The sequence below is a fragment of the Gigantopelta aegis genome, chromosome 4 (genome assembly GCF_016097555.1).
Source record: "Gigantopelta aegis isolate Gae_Host chromosome 4, Gae_host_genome, whole genome shotgun sequence".
Taxonomy (NCBI): domain Eukaryota; kingdom Metazoa; phylum Mollusca; class Gastropoda; order Neomphalida; family Peltospiridae; genus Gigantopelta; species Gigantopelta aegis.
The window spans coordinates 40,002,223-40,022,664 of NC_054702.1; the positions used below are offsets into that span (position 1 = coordinate 40,002,223).

General features: G+C 35.8%; 1 protein-coding gene across 1 annotated transcript in view; it reads left to right on the forward strand.

Annotated features, from left to right (window-relative positions):
• LOC121370540 (pyridine nucleotide-disulfide oxidoreductase domain-containing protein 1-like) overlaps positions 1-20,442 on the forward strand; it is a 44,333-nt gene that overhangs the window by 14,098 nt on the left and 9,793 nt on the right. Inside the window, exons 5-10 of the mRNA XM_041495843.1 lie at positions 490-546; positions 1,111-1,184; positions 2,232-2,392; positions 4,667-4,755; positions 5,581-5,710; positions 10,112-10,224. Coding sequence (XP_041351777.1) covers positions 490-546; positions 1,111-1,184; positions 2,232-2,392; positions 4,667-4,755; positions 5,581-5,710; positions 10,112-10,224 — 624 coding nt within the window. The remainder of the gene's footprint in view (positions 1-489; positions 547-1,110; positions 1,185-2,231; positions 2,393-4,666; positions 4,756-5,580; positions 5,711-10,111; positions 10,225-20,442) is intronic.

Below are 20,442 nucleotides of genomic sequence, written 5' to 3' on the forward strand. Positions count from 1 at the left end.
CTCACGCTTGGCTTGGGTGACAATTCATTTTTCTTTAAAGTATTACCGGTACAGTTAAAAGGCTCAGTCACTCCACAAACTTCGAGTTTTGGAAGTGCAATATCCCTTATTTTTTTATGGTGGGACCACAAAATTACTTTGAGAGATAGAGTTTTTCGAATGTTCGAAGTTTGAGTGTTCGAAGTCTGTTATTACTAGTTTGTATAGCAGTTCGGCCGGGACCGCCGTTTGACTTCGAGAGATCGACGTTTACGAAAGATCGAAGTTTGAGTTATCGAAGGTCGACTGTATATATATATATATATATATATATATATATATATATATATATATATATATATATATATATATATAAATGTGTCTATATTATTATTATTATTTTGAGGCCTTAAGAAACAAATGTGTTTTATTTGGATGAGAGTGGGGTGGAAGTAACTATATTTAATATAACGTGATCATATTGGATCTTTAGCTCAATTTGATTTTCAGTTGATTCCAGGAAATAATGAACGTGTTTTGGGTATTCGTGATGTCCAAAGTGTTGTGGTAAGTACAAATTTAGATACTATATAGTTTTTCAAATTGCTAGGTTATACAAAGGTTATTTTCCAAATAATGGTAACAAAGTGAACTTATTTGCATGTACATGTAGCTTGTTAAGTTCGTGGAGTCTTCATCATCCCAAGGGCCAGATGTAACTCAGTGCTCGCCCGATGTGCAGTCGGTTTGGGATCGATCCCCATTGGTGAACCCATTGAGTTATTTCTCACTCCAGCCAGTGCACCACTGGTATATGTGATATCGTGTCTCGGATGGTGCATATAAAAGATCCCTTGCTACTAATGGAAAAATGTAGCCTCGCTGCATTTGCCATTCGACCTGAGCAGGATAAAGCAGATATCTTAAGACTGTAACCAGTTATGATGTAAACTTAACCTGTTTCGGTAGATAACCATTTTCCATGGATGTTTAACAATGATTGGTAAAGTTTCATTTTAGGATTTAAGTTTTAGGATTTGTTTATTGGGTTGCACTGACTGCATGTATAAATCAAAGCACCGCCATTTTATGTTAAGTATTTTAATAACTATTTTATTCTTGTTTTGTTAGGAATTCCAGAAGATGCTATCAAATGCAAAGAGGCTTTTGGTTGTTGGAAATGGTGGGATTGCCACAGAATTGGTGTACGTAGCTTCCATAGTAACATCATATACATGTATATGTGTGTGTGTGCATGTGTGCGTGCATGTATGTATGTATGTGTGTGAAAAAACCATTGCCATGGGTGAAACTGCCCACCAACAGCAGTTTTGAGACTTTTATCAAATAAACATGACAGAAAGGTTATTTTGATGTATGTAAACATGTTACAAATGTACAAAATTGACTAAAGTGTAATTCACTTAACCAAACAATCGATTTATATGTTTTATTTTGTTGAAACCATAAATCTTTTATGAGGCAGCATATATTATGGCAATTTTTAATAGCTACCTTTGCTGGCACCACGGCCTACTTTTCATGATTGGAGTTATCCACTTCACTGCACTCATCAGATTTAACCACCTCCTTTTCTCAAACAGCCTCGTGCTTTGAAGGATAAACACTTTTGGTGCATAAAAACTACATATAGCAATGCATTGTTACCGTATCGCTTAGTATGAAGGTGGTTGGTTGTTATAGTCATTACAATTACAATATGTACCAGAAGAATCATGAATAAATAGCATTTTCTCCTTTAATTTGTCACAACTTGTGCTAGTTAAATTGTTAATTACATATTGTATTTTGAAACGGAAATGAAACAGAATTTACAAAAACATGAAAGGGGAAATTTTTTTTTTTGAAACGGAAAACCACTGGGTCTATACATACAACTATGTTTGTATTTCGAGTTATGAAAGGGCAGGGTGTATCCCAGTGGTAAAGAGCCTGTCTGATGCGCGGTCGGTCTGGGATCGATCCCTATCGGTGGGCCCATTGGGCTATTTCTCATTCCAGCCAGTGCATCAAGACTGGTACATGTATATATCAAAGGCTGTGGTATGTGCTATCCTGTGTGTGATGGGGCATATAAAAGATCCCTTACTACCAATGAAAAATGTAGCAGGTTCCCCTCTAAGACTGTATGTCAAAATTACCAAATTATGTTTGACATCCAATAGCCAATAATGAATAAATCAATGTACTCTAGTGGTGTTGTTAAACATAACAAACTTTTAACTTTCCAGTCATGAAATACAGGGCTGTGAAGTGATATGGGCAATCAAGGATTCCTACATAACGAGTACGTTTGTTGATGCCGGTGCAGCTCAGTTCTTCCTGCCACACCTTAATAATGAAAAGACAACAGAAAACCTGCCATCTAAACGCCTCAAATATGTCGTGGACAGTAAGTTCAACTATACATTCTACAGATCACATAGGACAGTGGAACCTGTCTAAACCAGACCATGAACAAACCAGAATCGTGTCAAACCCCAGCCAAGTTTCATGGGCCCAAATTTTCTAAATTCTAAAACGATACCCTGTGAACACTGATCTAAACTGGATAAATGTTAGGCCCCTGTCATGATCCAGTTTCGACAGGTTTTACTGTGTCATCTATTACACTAATAATTTGTACACTTCTTGCTTGAGGTTCTTTGGATGTAGAACAGTGGACCCTTTGGGTTTTTTCCCATTCCAAACAAGTGTCCCACATCTGATATATCAAAAGCTTAGTATATCTTGTTCTTTCCTCAGGAAAATGGATATAAAAGATACATCGCTATTAGTTAAAGGGACATTCCTGAGTTTGCTGCAATTTTTAAGATGTTATCGACTAACAGACGTTTTAACGACTATAATTACCTGTCATATATATTTTTCTGCATAAAATATCAGCGGCTGTATATTAAACGTGTTTTTGATCGTTCTAAATATTTGTATTAGGTTAAATTTTATTTCCTAAAATGTTTTTTTCTTACATATTTAATTATTTGAAGACAAAATCCAGTTTGGGCTTCTTACAAATATTAAAATGACCAGAAGCACTTTGAATATACAGACACTGATAGTCTTAAACAAGAAAATATATTCAATACGTAAGTTTAATTGTAGAAATAGTTTATTAGTCGGAAACATCTTACAATGCAGCAGCAAACTCAGGAATGTCCCTTTAATGGAAAAGTGTATCCATTTTCCTTTAAAATGTGCCAGAATTCTCAAATATTTGACATCCAGCAGTCTGTGAATAATTAATCTATGTGCTCTAATTGTATTTTGATGCATAATAATATGTAATATTCCATGTGCATGTACGGTACCTACAGGTACATCATAAACTACTTGCACTAGTTTGAGTAATTGATCCATCATGCAGTGGACATGGACCAATGGTACAATATGCTCACCTGATGTGCAATTAGTCTAGGATCAATCCCAGTGATAAAGGTGGGTGGGTAATCGTGTTCCTGTCCAATATAGGATTTATGGATATTGATTGGCATCATCTTCATTATTGGATTGAATTGGATAACATGTTAATGTGCCTATATCCAATTAAGGTTCAAGCACGTCTCTCCCAGGCACAGTATCTGACTTCGCTAGTGACTGGGTCCGGGACAAAATGGGGGTGGGTGGTAGAGTTGGAAATGGGCAGGGTTTTGAAAATAGCAATTAGTGAAGAAGTTAATAGAATTTGAAAAATAAAATAAAGAGTTAACAAGTCAATAGAATTTGAAAAATAAAATAAAGAGTTAACAAGTCAGAAATAAAAATGAATTGACTGCTTGGCTGAATTTTTATATAATTTGTAGGAATGTAGAAGGACAGTCCAAAAATAAATAAGAGAAAGAAGAGAGGATTGAGCACATGAAAGCACGTGCAGTGTGCACAGGCGAAAAAAAGACGTCTTAATGCAGCATGTATTAATTTGTAATGTCAGCAAGTTTTTATTTGACTTTAGTTTTGCGTGAATTGTGGGACTTCAAGTGAGGTTACTAAAGGTTTCATCTGGTGACAGTAGGGCCTCCACGAGTCCAGTATATTGAACTCAAGTACTCAGAGTCAAACTCATCCCGGACCCGAGTACCCTACACTAGATGATAATAAAACAAAGGAATAAAGGAAAATATCATTATGCATCTTGATTCCAACCCTAAACATGGATGTCAAATCATGTCCTTGTATTGCATGCCGCACATTCTCATAGCCCAATAATGTAACCGGCAGCAAGAATATGGCAAAATGACGTAAATTACAAAATGTATATGAGAGTACTCTTCCTTTTACGGGTACTCGAATCCTGTAAATTGACTCGAGTCTTGCTAGACTCGGCTAGAGTTTCTGCCAGAGGGTAAAATGGGTATGGTCGTGATACCCAAATTGTTTTGCAGATTTTATTTCTTTAAGTTGACCTTTCGACAAAATTAATGACTCTTAACATTACTGTATGATTTTCTTAACCCTAAACCTAACCCATTTTCTTTCTGGGGAAAGCCCCCCCCCCCCCCATACCGGGCCTTATCGACTGCAGTTGCATTCAGCACAAACATTGTAAATATTCAATTTCATAGCACATTATACCCAAAAATGTCTTTCTGGCAGTAACACTGTCGACAGGTACCCGAGTACTCGAATACTCGTGAAAACCCTAGGTGACAGCTGGTGTTTTTTTTTTCAGAAGATGCAAAGAATTCCAATGCCCCAGTTTTGGGAGGAGCACTTGGACCTGATTGGGCAACTAGTCATGAGATGTCAGGATCCGAAAAGGTAACAGATTTAATGATTTTCTTACATGGCAGCGGGGCGTAGTCCAGTGGTAAAGCCCTTGCCTTTGTAATGCATGGTCGATCTAGGATTGATCCCCGTTGGTGGGCCCATTGGGCTATTTCTCGTTTTAGCCAGTGCACCACAACTGGTATATCAAAAGCCATGGTATACATGTATACTATCCTGTCTCTGGTATGGCACATATAAAAGACCCTTTGTTATTACTGGAAAACTGTTTCCTCTCAGAGACTATATGTCAAAATTACCCAAAGTTTGACATCAATAGCCGATGATTAATAAATCATTGTGCTCTAGTGGTGTTGTTAAACAAAATAAAATGTCATTTTTCGTTTGTTACACACCTCTTGGTGAGACCATCATTTGTTAACATATATGTGTGATAACAATTTAAATACATACAACTAGCTGTTCCTAGGTGATGACCACTTCACCAATAGCATACCACCCAATGAAAAATAAAGCATGATAGAAATTGATCATTCTGTGAGTATATAGTTAACCTGAAATTGATTTGTCTGTGACTATTTTCAATTGTCTAGAACTATTGCCAATCAGGATTTTGTAAACAGAATGTTCCCAGCTTACCCGAGCTAGCCTTTACAATGGGCAAATTGTTTTACATTATTTCGGGTGAGTTCCAGTAATAATAAATTTATGTCCCTCATGAAATAATTTTCAGTTGTCACTTACTAAAGCTCGTGATAACTGAAATTTATTTTATTCAGGACATAAATTTGATAATAACTGGTAACTTGTTTATTTATATTTTATTTATGACATGGTTTTTTTTATATATCATTTTAGGGCCCTAGATCTGTATTTGTTGAACACTGTGTTGAAGTGAAAAAAGTCCTTACCCCTGAAGAATTTAAGAAATCTCAACTTAAAGATGTGACCCCACCTGGTTTTAGAACTGCTCCTCCTTTACCACAAGGTAAAACTGATACTCTCTTAATCAGTTTTAATGAAAATAATGTCTTATAATAATATTATAACCCCTGCAATTAAGAAAAGGACCACGCCAAATAATTTGCCGTGGAAAAATAGTGTCTCTGGATTGTAAGTAAATTTGAATGATGAGTTTGTTATTTATTTTGTTTGCCAATATGCTGTAAGATTCATTTATACAAGTGGCAGTATTCGTTGACTACAAGTGATGTAACAGTTAACACGTGAATGACACGTGCACAATCAAGAACAATGTGTTTGCAAGGGGATGACAATTTATCATATACAGCGTAGAACAGTCCGCAGTGATGTGCCAGTTCAGTCTTTATATTATAATTATATTACATCAAAGTGTCAGAATATATTTAATGCTATATAGAATTAAAATAATTTTCTTTAGTAACGGCATAATTTGTGATGGAAATCTGCCACCAAGACCGAATGCCCCCCTTTCAAGCCCAAGTAAATCTGTAAAGTTCTTTTCTTTCTTTTTTCTTTTTTTTTGGAAATAAGGAAAAAATACATCTTCCAAAAAAAATCAAAAATAGTCCATGGCAAAAAAAATGCTGCAAAGAACGAAAAAATGCCGCGGAGATTGCATGGGTTGATTATTGAGTTAGTTTGTTAGATTGGAATCTTTATCATCACAGAGCCAGATGCTGGTACCTCCAGTGACCGTATCAATTTTCTTCCACAAAATTAATTCTTTAGATTGGCTTGGAATTACTTAAAAGTGTCGATAGTATTTAAGCAATCATTTTGTTATGCAATTTAACCTATCCTCAAACACGTAAAACTTTTCCTATAATTTCTTGTTTTTCTCAAAACAAGTAAAATGTGAGTTACTAGGTTTGCCATCAGATGACAGTGTGTTCAGGGGCAGCGCAGACGGTACCACTTTTGTGTGTGTGTGTTATATTTGTTATATCTGTGAAAATGTCCTTACAAGTAGTTTGAAAGGCGAGTCTGGCAACCATGAGCCGTACTACTATTTTTTACACTGTGCCACCCCTGGTGTTTGTGTTCATACATGTACTTTAAGTGTTGTTGAACATTCACTGATTCATTCATCGATTAGTCCATTTATTCATTCATTCATTCATTCATTCATTTATTCTTATACTGTGTTTTATTAGTCCCCAACTGATCCAACTAAAGGAGACTATAGGTACCCTCTTCATCTGTCTGTCTGTCTGTCTGTCCCACATACAGTTTTCCAGATGTTTTTTCCACAATGCCTCGAGATATTGATCTGATATTTTATGTATAGCTTTATGAAGCATTGTTACAGATCAGTTTTGACTTGCTTGGTGATTTAATGATTCTTTACAGATTTTTAGCTCTTGGACTTAAGAGATACGAAAATTAAGTTTTCCAGGCTCTTTTTTTTTGGAATACCTCAAGATGTTGAGCTGAAATTTTTATGCATAACTTTACCATATACTGTTACAGATCAAGTTTGAATTTCATGGTGATATACCCATTTCTGGCAAAATTATGGCTCTTGAACTTAGGAGATATGGAATTTTGTATTGCTTTAGCAGTACTCTCAGAATGCTGGTTTTAACTTTGCATTTTTATATCAATGTTTCAATTTGTTTCATGTTCTTAACATTGTTAGACTCCCGATAGGTTCTGTGTTTTTCATGCTGGTGTGTCATTAAACATTCATTCATTCATTCATTCATCTTTAAAAGTAGGATATGTTAACGGCATCCATGTATTACCAAACACAGACATTTGACAAACTATAGTCCATCTCATTATTCTATAAAAAAAAAAATTGTAAATAATTTCAATTTGCTTTGACATAAGAAGAAAAGTAAAAGTGTTTTGGAAATAACAAAAATATACTATTTTTGTGTGCAATTTACAAATTAATCGGCTCAGAAATAAATAACTTGTAGTAAATTCCATAGTATGAAAAAAGGCGTTCCCTGTGGGATGGACTATACATGTAGATGGTCCAAGTAAATAGTCCAAATGTTACTTGATTTTATTGCATTCTTTTAAAATTAATAAAAACATGTAAGGGTGTTTTTTTTTAAAAGATCCTAAAAAAACAAGAACACAACCATGCGTGACTGTAGGTAGTATTAAACCAAATCACTTCTGGTTGGGTCAAAGTTCGAGGTGTACCAAACTTTTGATAGAAAAGTTAACACAACAAGTCCTGTGATTGGTGATAAATTTGAGTGTGTTGGGTGTAAAAAAATAGTTTCATCTAGGCAAAACATGTATGCAATTTTATTTCATCTAGTACCACTGTGTCAATTAGCCTTGTGCTTGAAACATGTGAAGGGTACCTATAAAAAAGTACTAAAATTTTGTGCGGAACTAGGAACTAGGGTAGTCATAGACGCTACACGTTATCTCTGAAATGAGCAGCTTGACCACTTTAAGAGTTGGTAATATTTATATCTGTGGTATATATGTCGATTGATACACTGCAGGTAGGAGTTTTAGCCACATATGTTAATAATTGTCGTCTATGGGATTTGATTTGGTAGTATACACCCTGTAACAGTGTGATTTGTTTGTTTAAACAACTTTTATTTGATTTCAGCTATTTTATTTAAAAAATATCTTTCTCAAAATAAATTGTATTTGATCTGAAATGCTTAAAAATTATTTTATTTGACTATTAGTCTAGAGGTTTCAGATTTTAAAGCATCATTTCAGCTTTTAGTTTCAAATGAATATAATATCCCTGTTGTAAAAATGTGAGATGACTATAACTGTGAAATATCATGATTGTAATTAGGATCAATAAATTAATATTGGATGAAATATGTCTAGGTCACATAATTCTGATCACAATGCCATGTACTTTATCTGATGGGGGGGGGGGGGGGCGGGATGCAGCCCAGTGGTAAAGCATTCGCTTGATGTGCGGTCAGTCTAGGATTGATGCCCATCGGTGGACCCATTGGGCTATTTCTCGTTCCAACCAGTGATCCACAACTGGTGTAACATAGGCTGTGGTATGTTCTGTCCTGTCTGTGGGATGGTGCATATAAAATATCCCTTGCTGCTAATCGAAAAGAGTAGCCCATGAAATGGCGACAGTAGGTTTCCTCTCAATATCTGTGTAGTCCTTAACCATATGTCTGATGCCATATAACCGTAAATGAAATGTGTTGAGTGTGTCATTAAATAAAACATTTGTTTCTTTTTTTTATCTGATAGGTTAAACATAATTCTTTAATATATATATATATCTATTGTATGGTGATGGAAATAAGCAGAACATTTTGCTAGTTCACTGGACAAGTACATCTACAAATCTACTTGTCCACCTATAATTTCACTTGTCCAAATAAATGATTTGTTTTATTCAAGTGCAAGGACAATGTTCTTGATTGCTCAAAACGAAACTGCATTGAACATTTTTATTTGTCCACCTGATAACCACCAAGGTACATTGTGCTTGTCTGAGCAGATTTTCACTTTGTCAGGACAAACAGACAAGTGCTTATTTCGAACGCTGTTGTATATGTAGGCTCTCTGTAGGGTGGGACCTATAGCTCAGTGGAATAAAGCACTCACTTGATACAGTGTTGGTCTCTAGGATCAATCCCTGTCGATGGGCCCATTGGACTATTTATTGTTCTAGCCAGTGAACCACTACTGGTATATGTGCTATCCTGTATGTGGGATGGTGCATGTGAAAGATACCTTGCTACTACTGTAAAAATGCAACAGTTTTCCTCTCTAAGAATATATGTCAACATTACCAAATGGTTGACATCCAATAACTGGTGCACTGGCTAGAATGATAAATAACGCATTGATGGGGATTGATCCTAGACCGACTGTGTATTAAGCGAGCACTTTACCACTATGCATGAGTAAATGGAGGATTTGACACGAATGTTTTTTAATATGTAAAATATCAACCGAGTCTTATGTTAATTGGTATTTGTCTAGGCACTGTCGAGACTAATACCTATTAACTAGATGAGGTTGATATTTTACATCTTAAAAAACATGAATAGCAAATTCTATTTATCCTGTAACACTTATAAAATAACATTTTCATTCGATATTTAGTAAATTACAGTACTAAAGTAGCCTCCATCAGTAATATCACGTCATCATGATTAGCACAATTTTTTTGACGTCATGTCACACACGTTAACTAAATCATATGAAAATCTTATGCTACGGTACACAGGTCTTGATGGCTTTAAACAAATGACACATTCACAGCAACACATTATTACCGAGAGACCTTGAAAATTTGCATATACATGTACCTAAAACACTAAATTATGACATGGGTTTATGACATGGATATCATGGGTAAGTTATAGAATAAATGGTGTTACGATATTTTACAGATGGGTTGTGATGTGAATCCACTGATTGCTTTGTCTCATTTCAGAAACGTGGCCTGTGTATGTTGAGTTGACAAATGGAACAGTGTATGGCTGTGATTTTATTGTCAGTGCAACAGGAATTATTCCCAATTCTGAGATATTTCTGAAAGGAAACAAGGTAATTAGGAGGAAATGTTTTATTTAACAACGCACTCAACACATTGTATTTATGGTTATATGGCGTCGGACATATAGTTAAGGACCACACAGATATTGAGAGAGGAAACCCGCTGTCGCCACTTCTTGGGTTACTCTTTTTTGATTAGCAGCAAGGGATCTTTCATATGCACCATCCCACAGACAGGATAGTACATACCACGGTCTTTGTTACACCAGTTGTGGAGCACTGGCTGGAACGAGAAATAACCCAATGGGTCCACCGACGGGGATAGATCCTAGACCGACCGCGCATCAAGCGAACGCTTTACCACTGGCCTATGTCCCGCCCCCACATAATAATTAATAATTAAACCATCCCGTCAAAGCTGGCTCATACTTTCATTCATCTTTCTCATCTATCACCTTCTTTTGCTGATCATTCTCATTAAAATTATCTTAATATAAAAATCTTTCCAATTTCTCCTACAATTTCAATCTGTTTCGACCATTTCTGTTAGTTTTCTCCAACTCTTGTCTTCTGAGCTGTCCACACCATCGTCTACCTGTCTCAACTTCCTCCAAAGGTGCAGTCTCTGTGTATTTCCCTGCACCCACCTGACATCCTTGTCCTCTGCCGCTAATAAAGCTGGTCTGACCCACAGCATTAACTAATGATCACCAGTAGTAGGGGTGTATAGTAGGTGGTTAACAATGTCAGAAGTATCTACTGAACAGTTCATTAAGTGGTCACACTAAGCTCACAGCTAAAAGCTGATGGGGAATGGCATGTGTGTGGCACGAATAGCCACAAGAGACGAGCACCTGTTGCAATTAGAGAAACAAGGACTGGAATGTGGAGATGGACAGCAAAAGAAGTTGAAAGATAGGAGGAGTTGCCAGATCGGGAAGAAATGAGATGGAATTTAAAGGAAAGAAAGGAAAGGGGGCAGTGGGATAAACAAAAAAATAATAATTATTAAACCTGTAAATGGAAGGATTTGAGAGGGAAATGTTTGTTTAAAGTTAGTTTGTTTTGTTTAACAACACCACTAGAGCACATTGCTTTATTAATCATTGGCTGTTTTTTTTTTTTTTTTTTTTTTTTGACACATAATCTTAGAAAAAATCCACTACATTTTCCTCATTAGCAGAAATTATTTTATATGCGAGGTTATTTTTCTCTATGAAGTCGTATTTCAAGTGTACAAAATGATGGATACATTCTGCAGTCGTTGAGGAGCTTTATCATTGACAGTAATTGTTTATCCAGCGGCACAAAAATACCATTAATGAGATCCTTGGCCTAGGTTATTTATATTTTAAAGACGGCAATTGCCATCAGTGCCTTCGTTAAATTTAAGCCCTGAACTGGCATGTGGTTCTGTATTTATTACAAACTACCTTGGTAATGAAACATTCAGCACATTTTACTTACAGTTATATGGCGTTGGACATATGGTTAAGGACCACACACAACTGGAGCACATTGATTTATTAATCATCAGCTGTTGGATGTCAAACATTTGCTAATTTTGACATATACATGTAGTCTAAGAAGAGAAACCCGCTACACTTTTCCATTAGTAGCAAGGGATCTTTTATGTGCACCATCCCATAGGCAGGATAATACATACCACAACCTTTGGTATACCAGTCGTGGCACACTGGTTGGAGCGAGAAATAGCCCAATGGGCCCACTGCCTGGGATCGATCCCAGACTGATCACGCATCAAGCGAGCACTTTACCACTGGACTATACATCCTGCTTCTAAATAATTACAGTTTCTGAGTGTTTTATAAAGGCAATTTTAGAATTACATTGAAAAAGGCTTGTTTAATCTCAGGACAGCATGGTACTGATTAAGGCATTATGACACTATTAAGGCATGATGACACTATTAAGGCATGATGACACTAGGCTTTTGAGGCATGGTGCCGCAGCATGCATGTCTTGAAGCATGCCAAAAATTACCTGCACTCACATCAGCACTCCCAATGAATACCTAAATGGTAAAACATTTGAAGAGCAGCAGTAGTAAAGACATTCATTGTAAGTGTTGAGGTTTGTTTCTTAAAATCCATTCATGCATGGTCAGTATTGGACTGTTTAGAAACCATCGATAAAGACAGACAATATGTGAAATGATTTGGTTGAAAGACATTTGTTTTTATGGAACAACAGAATTCATTCTTTGCAAAGCTAAGTGTATTGAAGTTATTGGTGACTAATTGGCTGTTTAATGATACTAAGTCAAATAAAACTTTTAACAGTTCACTGGGTCATGTTTTTATTTTTACTTCAGGTTATTTTTACAGACATTTGTGCATTGTGAAATTAATGTGCCAGCTACCATCTCGCATTTTCTCCATTAATTTCTTTTGCATATTAATTTCATGTCATACGGTTACTGTGTTAATTCTTCTACTTCGACCACTTAAGACACATGATTGGGTCTTGTTTCTGTTGTAGTCATGTTACTAAAGATATTTAATGATTTTGCTTTGTTCAGAGAACAGCGTGACATTTCAGTATCAGTTGTACCCAAATCACCTCCACATTTGAACCTGTTATACAAAACTTACGACATAATGTAGCAAATATTATTATAGATTATTTTTTATTGGTTTCAAATTCTGTGTTTCCTAAAGATAATGGCCATAGGCATAAGATGTAAAATACACATATACATTCTTATTAGAACACAATATGACATATGACAAATATTGAAATGGGTAACTTGAAATTTCACTTGATTTTTAACAATCGTTTTAAAATATATATATCTGTATCTCATATATAATTTTTTTATTTATTATTGTTTTCTTAGACTTAACGTGTTGGACTCAGTATAATGAATTTTTGTGTAGGAAGGTTTTTAGTTTTTTTCACTTGATACTAGGCAATTCTTTTCCAGTGATGGTGGCAATATGGATTAATTCACTTATGCACTTTCAGCTTTAGTGTCATTTCTCTTAAATTTTAAGTCCTACATCAATTAAATATGGTTTATATTTGCACCTACACAGTATGGGTGTTCATCATAATGTTTTTGTGAACAAAAAATTACAGTCATTAAAACACTTTGGGTTTTTTTCACAAACTATAAATCCTGGATCAGTAATATACGTACTTGGTTTATAGATCTGTAGCTTTAGACGTTAGTGCAGGATGTAGCCCAGTGGTAAAGCGCTTGCTTGATGCGTAGTCGATAAGGATCGATCCCCATCGGTGGACCCATTGGGCTATTTCTCGTTTCAGCCAGTGCTCCACAACTGGTCTAACAAAGGCCATGGTATGCACTCTCCTGTCTGTGGAATGGTGCATATAAAAGATCCCTTGCTGCTAATCGAAAAAGAGTAGCCCATGAAGTGGTGACAGCGGGTTTCCTCTCTCAATATCTGTGTGGTCCTTAACCATATGTCTGATGCCATATAATCGTAAATAAAATGTGTTGAGTACGTCGTTAAATAAAACATTTCCTTCCTTCAGACGTTTTTCACAATGCATTTGAAAAAATTAAATACAAGCTACCTACGTGTACATGTAGAATATAGATTAAGGAAACTTGTTTCATAGTTGCACCTGTTCATATCAATACTTGTTAAAGTTGGTATTTTAAATTATTTATTAAAAGGTTTTAATTATAAAATTATTTTGCGTTTATCTCAGTTTCTCACAAACTACAATATCTAAGTCCTAGATCAGAGATACATGTACATTGATGTGGAGATTGCCATGGAGTTTTTAATTCTCTACGGCACATTTTTATCTGTTGACAATATGTTTTCCATGGTGTGTTTTTTCCCGAAGACATTTTCTTAATTGCAAAGGTTATGGATTTTCCACTGAATGCATGTTTAAAATTTGTTAAAATATTTTCTATTAAAGGCGCACACCCTAGTTTTAATGCGTGAAAATTGACACTAAGTTCAGTTAATTTACAAACCTGTAACACATTTGGATAAAGTTACAACAGAGTGAAAGAGTGAATGAAGAGTCTGTGACGTTAAAACTGGGAAATATCCTTAAAAAACATAGACTAGAAGTTAGAATCAATAATAACCGCTACTTCTCAGACACACATGCGTTTTTAAAAATATGAAAAATGCATTTTTTTTGTATTAGAAACAACAGGATGAGCAGAAACATTTCAGTTCTATGGAAATGGATAATCTAAACAATAAAATATAAGTAATGTTTGATTTCAGTTATAATGAACGGCTCTAATAGTGAAAAATATGCTGTAGTGTTTAAAAACTAGAGTATGTCCCTTTAATTAATAAGAATATTTTTAGAACTAAATTTAGGTTAGTCATTATAAATGCTCACTAACTACATGTACATTGAGATGTATAATTAAGTCCTAGATAAATAAAACTTGGTTGATGGCTGCACCTGTCGATGTTTGTATAAGTACATGTTGCAAAAACCAAAATGTACATGTATATGTACATTCATTGTACATAGCAGTAATTTGTTTTTAGTAATCGCAGTTTTTTTTAGTAAGACATAATTTCACAAAATCCTTATTTAATTCCTCGAATTTCTTAAACTATTTTGGTTTAATCATTAATATTGTTGGGGCTGGACGTAGTCCAGTGATAAACACTTGCTTGATGCGCAGCTGGTTTGGGATCGCTTCCCATCTGTGGCCCCATTGGGCTATTTCTCGCTCCATCCAGTGCATCACGACTGGTATATCAACAGCTGTGGTATGTGCTATCCTGTTTGTGGGATGGTGCATATAAAAGATCCTAATGCTACTAATGGAAAAATGTAGTGGATTTCCTCTAAGACTACATATATATATGTCAAAATTACCAAATGTTTGACATCCAATAGCCAATGATTAATAAATCAGTGTGCTTTAGTGGTGGTGTAAAACAAAATCATTAATATTATTAAACAAAGCCAGATGAATATATTCTGCTAAATGTGTTTAAATAACTAGTTTCTTATTGAAATGTATTCTGGGTTGGTTTTTTTGATCCGACACCTCATCACACCATCAGGTGAGTGCACTAGTGTATTACAGATTGTTATTATAGCAATCAAAACTGGAATTATCACACAGTTTACATGCACGCAAAGGCAATGACATGATGTGAGATGTCTGAGATATTTTTGTATAGATCTCCACTTACTTGAGGGTGATGACATCTGTAATAAAATATTTATAGGCATTCACATTTTTCATTGCTGGCTGCATTTTGATAGTTTATAATACTTTTATGATGCCCATATATCACATTGCAGATGCCAGCTCTGTTGTTTTCAAATTTGTATCAGTTGGTTTATCAGAAGATGGTGGGTTATCTTTGAGCTCACGGGCAGAGAAGTCGGCTGAAGGTGTGATGAGTTGTAGGGATAAAATTCCCTCAGTGGGCCCATTGGGCTGTTTCCCGTTTCATCCAGTGCACCACAACTGGTATGTCAAAGGCCGTGATATGTGCTATCCTGTCTGTGAGATGGTGATGGTGCATATAAAAGATCCCTTGCTGCTAATCAAAAAGAGTAGCCCATGAAAAGGCGACAGCAGGTTTCCTCTCTTAATATCTGTGTGGTCCTTAACCATATGTCTGACACGATATAATCGTAAATAAAATGTGTCGTGTTTGTCATTAAAAAATAAAACATTTTATTCGTTCCTTCCCTCAGTGGACCCATTAGGTTGAAGGTTTTTGGGATTTTTTGGTTGTTGTTTATTTTAACCATTCCAGCCATTAACCCATGACTTGTACATAAAAGGTGGTGGTTTGGGCTGTCCAGTATTTGTATTGTGAAGCTATATATACAATGTCACGTAATACCGGTATACATAAATGACCCCTTTGCTCTACATTTGTATTTGTTGGGTAGTTTATATATACTGAACAAAAAAAAGAAACTTCCAATTTGTACATATAGTATTTGTTGTGTTAAAGAATTCATTGTGTAATGAAATTATATAGGTAGTATTAGCCGTGAGCTGTATTATCAGGATTCATGAATTTTATCGATTATTTTTGCACTGTTAATCGTCGACAACGTGAAATTGAATTTGCACGTGCATGCATGGTTCGACATGTCCTGTGTAGTATTCGGTCAATTTGTTTTACTTGTCTTACTGACATTGTTGTCAAGTGAACGAAAACGCTTCAAAATTTGTAAAAAAAAAAACGTTTTTTACATTGTAGCATTTTTAGTATGCCAAGAATACCCAATAATTTACGCGAACGGGCGATTGGCATGCTTGATGCTGGCATGTCGACAGAAGACGTTGCAAGGCATATTGGGAGTTCTAGTCGAGCGATACGAAATATTCGCAAGGTTTCGAATGACAGGAAGCACCAACGACTTGCCACCTCGTGGACGTCCGCGTGTTACAACACGTGGTCAAGACCGCTATATCATGAACACGCATTTGCATAATCGATTCCAAACTGCCACTGCTACTGCTGCTAACACACCTGGTCTTCACAATAACCGAATCAGTGGGCAAACTGTTCGTAATCGTCTGAAGGAGAACGTTTTACATGCACGACGTCCTTACGTCGGATGCGTTTTAACGCAACGTCATCGTCTAAATCGTCTTAATTGGGCACATGTACACACTCGTTGGATACGGCGACCCTGGAATACTGTTCTTTTTTCAGATGAATCCCGATTTTCTTTACAACGTGGTGATGGCAGGGTGCGCGTCTACCGTTGGCGAAATGAATGCTATGCTGACTGTGTTCTTGAACGAGATCGTTTCGGGGATGGGGGTTCTGTCATGGTCTGGGCAGCCATTGCCCATGGTTATCATTCACCACTAGTCGTCATTGATGGCAATTTAAATGCTCAACGTTATCGCGATGACATTCTCGCTCATCACGTCATTCCTCTGTTCCATAACAACGCCAACATCTCGATTTTTTAGCATGATAATGCCACCTCTCATACAGCTAGAGACACTGTAAATTTTCTTAGGACAAATAACATTGATTTCATTGATGACTGGCCCACTAAAAGTCCTGATCTCAACCCCATCGAGCATGCCTGGGATGGTCTGGACAGACAATTGAGGCGTCGTCCCAACCCACCCGCTAACGTCAAAGAACTTCGTCAAGCGCTCATTCAGGAATGGAACAATATTCCACAGGCAGAAATCAACACTTTAGTCAATTCTATGCGCCTGCGATGCACTGCAGTGGTCAATTCAAGAAGTGGTCATACCTGTTATTAAGTGGGTGTTTTTATTTTTAACCCCTACCACACTTGGTCAAAATTTCTCCCAGTTTCTGTTAACCTATGGCCATGATTTTTGCACGAAACGATGCATCATGGAACACTCTTTAAACGCATATATAACAATTATTCCCCCGGCTTGTTTTCATCAAGTTATGTTCAAGCAAAGTTAGCGGAAGTTTCTTATTTTGTTCAGTATATATATATTGGAGACAGGTTCTCTCTCTCTCTCGCTCGCTTTCTCTCTCAAAACATAATATTAAAGTAACCTTTTCTTTGACACATAAAATATCTAATTTAAAATATGCCAATCTATCCTCAATGGACTCCATGGGTTCACGCCTTCATTCCACCTTAATGTCAACCAGTTTTCAAGCTATATATATGGTAATACCACACAATGTACAATAACGCAAGGATGTCTCTTGCTTTCAACTTGCAAACTTGTTTTCAATAAGAGTATCATTTAAAAATCTTCCTTAAAATGATAAAGATTGATAATGGGTAATAAACAGAATACCCAACTCGCTACTCAGCAATACTGTTTATTTTTCTCTTGTGAATACATGTTGTCCTTACCTCACTAAAAGCTCGGGAAGGACAACATCAATTCATTCGTGCAAGGTAAACGGTATTGCATCGTAGCTTGTTGAGTATTCTCTAAAGGTTTTACTTTTCTGACAGTGGCAGCGATGGCGACAGTGGCAGCGTTTGCATTACGTCAAAAGTGTAACGTTTACATCAGTTTCTCACAACCTGCCTGAAGTCCTAGGTTAATGAAAGTTGATTTATATTTGCACGGTAATTCAGAGGTGCACATGTGAGTGTTAATCACGGTGCACCGAAAATCTTCATGAAAATGGTTATATTTTGGTTTAAATTCTTTTATAATTATGATTTTAAGAAATGCTTTGCTGTTGTATTTCATTAGGACAATGATCACATTGACTGTTTCACTTTATTGTATCTAGAGGGTGGAACGTAGCCCAGTGGTAAAGCGTTTGCCTGGTGTGCATTTGGTCTGGGTCGATTCCCGTCGGAGGGCCCATTGGGCTATTTCTCGTTTCAGCTAGTACAACATGACTGGTATAACAAAGGCCATGGTATGTGTTATCCTGTCTGTGAGATAGTGCATATAACAGATCCCTTGCTACTAATGAAAAAATGTAGCGGGTTTCAGAATTACCAAATGTTTGACATCCAATAGCTGATGATAAATAAATAAATCAATGTACTCTACTTAGTTGTGTCATGAAACAAAAGAAACTTTATTGTATCTTTGATAGATGGATTTTTTGGCGGGGTGTGGGGGGTGGGGGGATGGAGTTTGTTTAGGGCATTATTATAAGGCCATTATATCTCCTTTTATCCTATAACGTATCCATGTCATAAACCCATGTGATAATTTAATGTATTAACCCGGTTAATAATGGTATGCAAATATGCATGGTCTGTAGGTAATGTTTTGCTGCGGATGGGTCATTTGCTAATGGTTGTGCTAATCATGATGACGTCATATTATCAATGGCGGCGACTTTAGTAATGTGATTTACTAAAAAATTTTTATTAAAATGTTATTTTAGAAGTGTTATAGGATAAACAGAATTCACTACTCGTGTTTTTTAATATGTAAAATATCAACCATGTCTAATTAATTGGCATAGACTTGGTTGATATTTTCCATATTAAAAAACACTCGTGACAAATCCTCTATTTATCTACTTTGGCCTTGAGTCAGAGTAAAAAAACTTAATAATATGTATATAATTTTTTTATTGAATTTTATAACTGAAGCTTGATTATTATGATTGTGATGGCATGATTTCACAATTAAATTAATATTGATTTTTATTGATCTTTAAATTAATTATTTTCTTTGGGCTATTACTCTGACATAGATTTTTTTTAATTTGTCATCAGTTTAACAATATAAATTTTTGTGCATAAACAGTACTTTGAAACAATATTATTAAAACTACATGTATATGTATATTAATTACATACATGTGTACTTGAAACTATACAAATAACATGTCTGTGTTGGGGTCTATATAATTTTTTATTATTATAATTTATTAATTAAATTGTATTTCTAACTTTTGATACATGTATTTGTATAAATTGAGATGTATAACTGCTGCTTAAACTTAAAGTCAGTACAAATATTGCAATTAGGTGAAATATTCCATTACCCGGTATGCGATTAGGTGGAACCAAAACTATTTTATGGTCTTACACATACATGTACATGTACCTACAATCAGCTTTCCAAACTGTATGTTGTATCAAGTTTTGTTTTTGTTTAACGACACCAGTGGAGCACATTGATTAATTAATCATCGGCTGTTGGATGTCAAACATTTGGTCATTTTTCCTAATGCAGCAAGGGATCTTTTATATGCACTTTCCCAAAGACAGGAAAGCACATACCACAGCCTTTTGACCAGTTGTGGTGCACTGGTTGGAATGAGATAAAGTCAGTCAGTTGAACAGATTCACTAACTCTCATGTGGTTCGATCCTGTGACACAACTACCTCAAGCGAGTGCTCAACCGACTGAGCTGAATCCCATCCCGTATGTTATATCAAATACCTTGGTTTACTGATATACCTGTATGTCATGCTAATATGTCTGAAAGAAAAAATTCACATCAAGACCCCATGCTGTTAAGTGTTATCAACACTGTATGGCAGTGTGTTTGTTGGGGTTTTTGTTTTGTTTTGTGTTTTTGGGGGGTGGGGTGGGACTATTTGTGATTGTTTACTATGGATTTGTTTACTGTGGGTTGGTTGTTTGTTTGTTTGGGTTTTGTTTTTGTTTTTTTGGGGTGTCAAGACTGTCAATAGACAACACTGGGTTCAGTAAAAAATATTTAGTTTATTTGTGTGTAAATTCAGGACCACGACATGTACATGTACCTCCTTCAAAAGCTGTAACCCTTCCCATTTTCTTTTACTCTAAATATGTCTTAGACTCCTATATAGTCTGAGTTTAAAATGTGCCAAGATGTCATTTAAAAAAAAAAA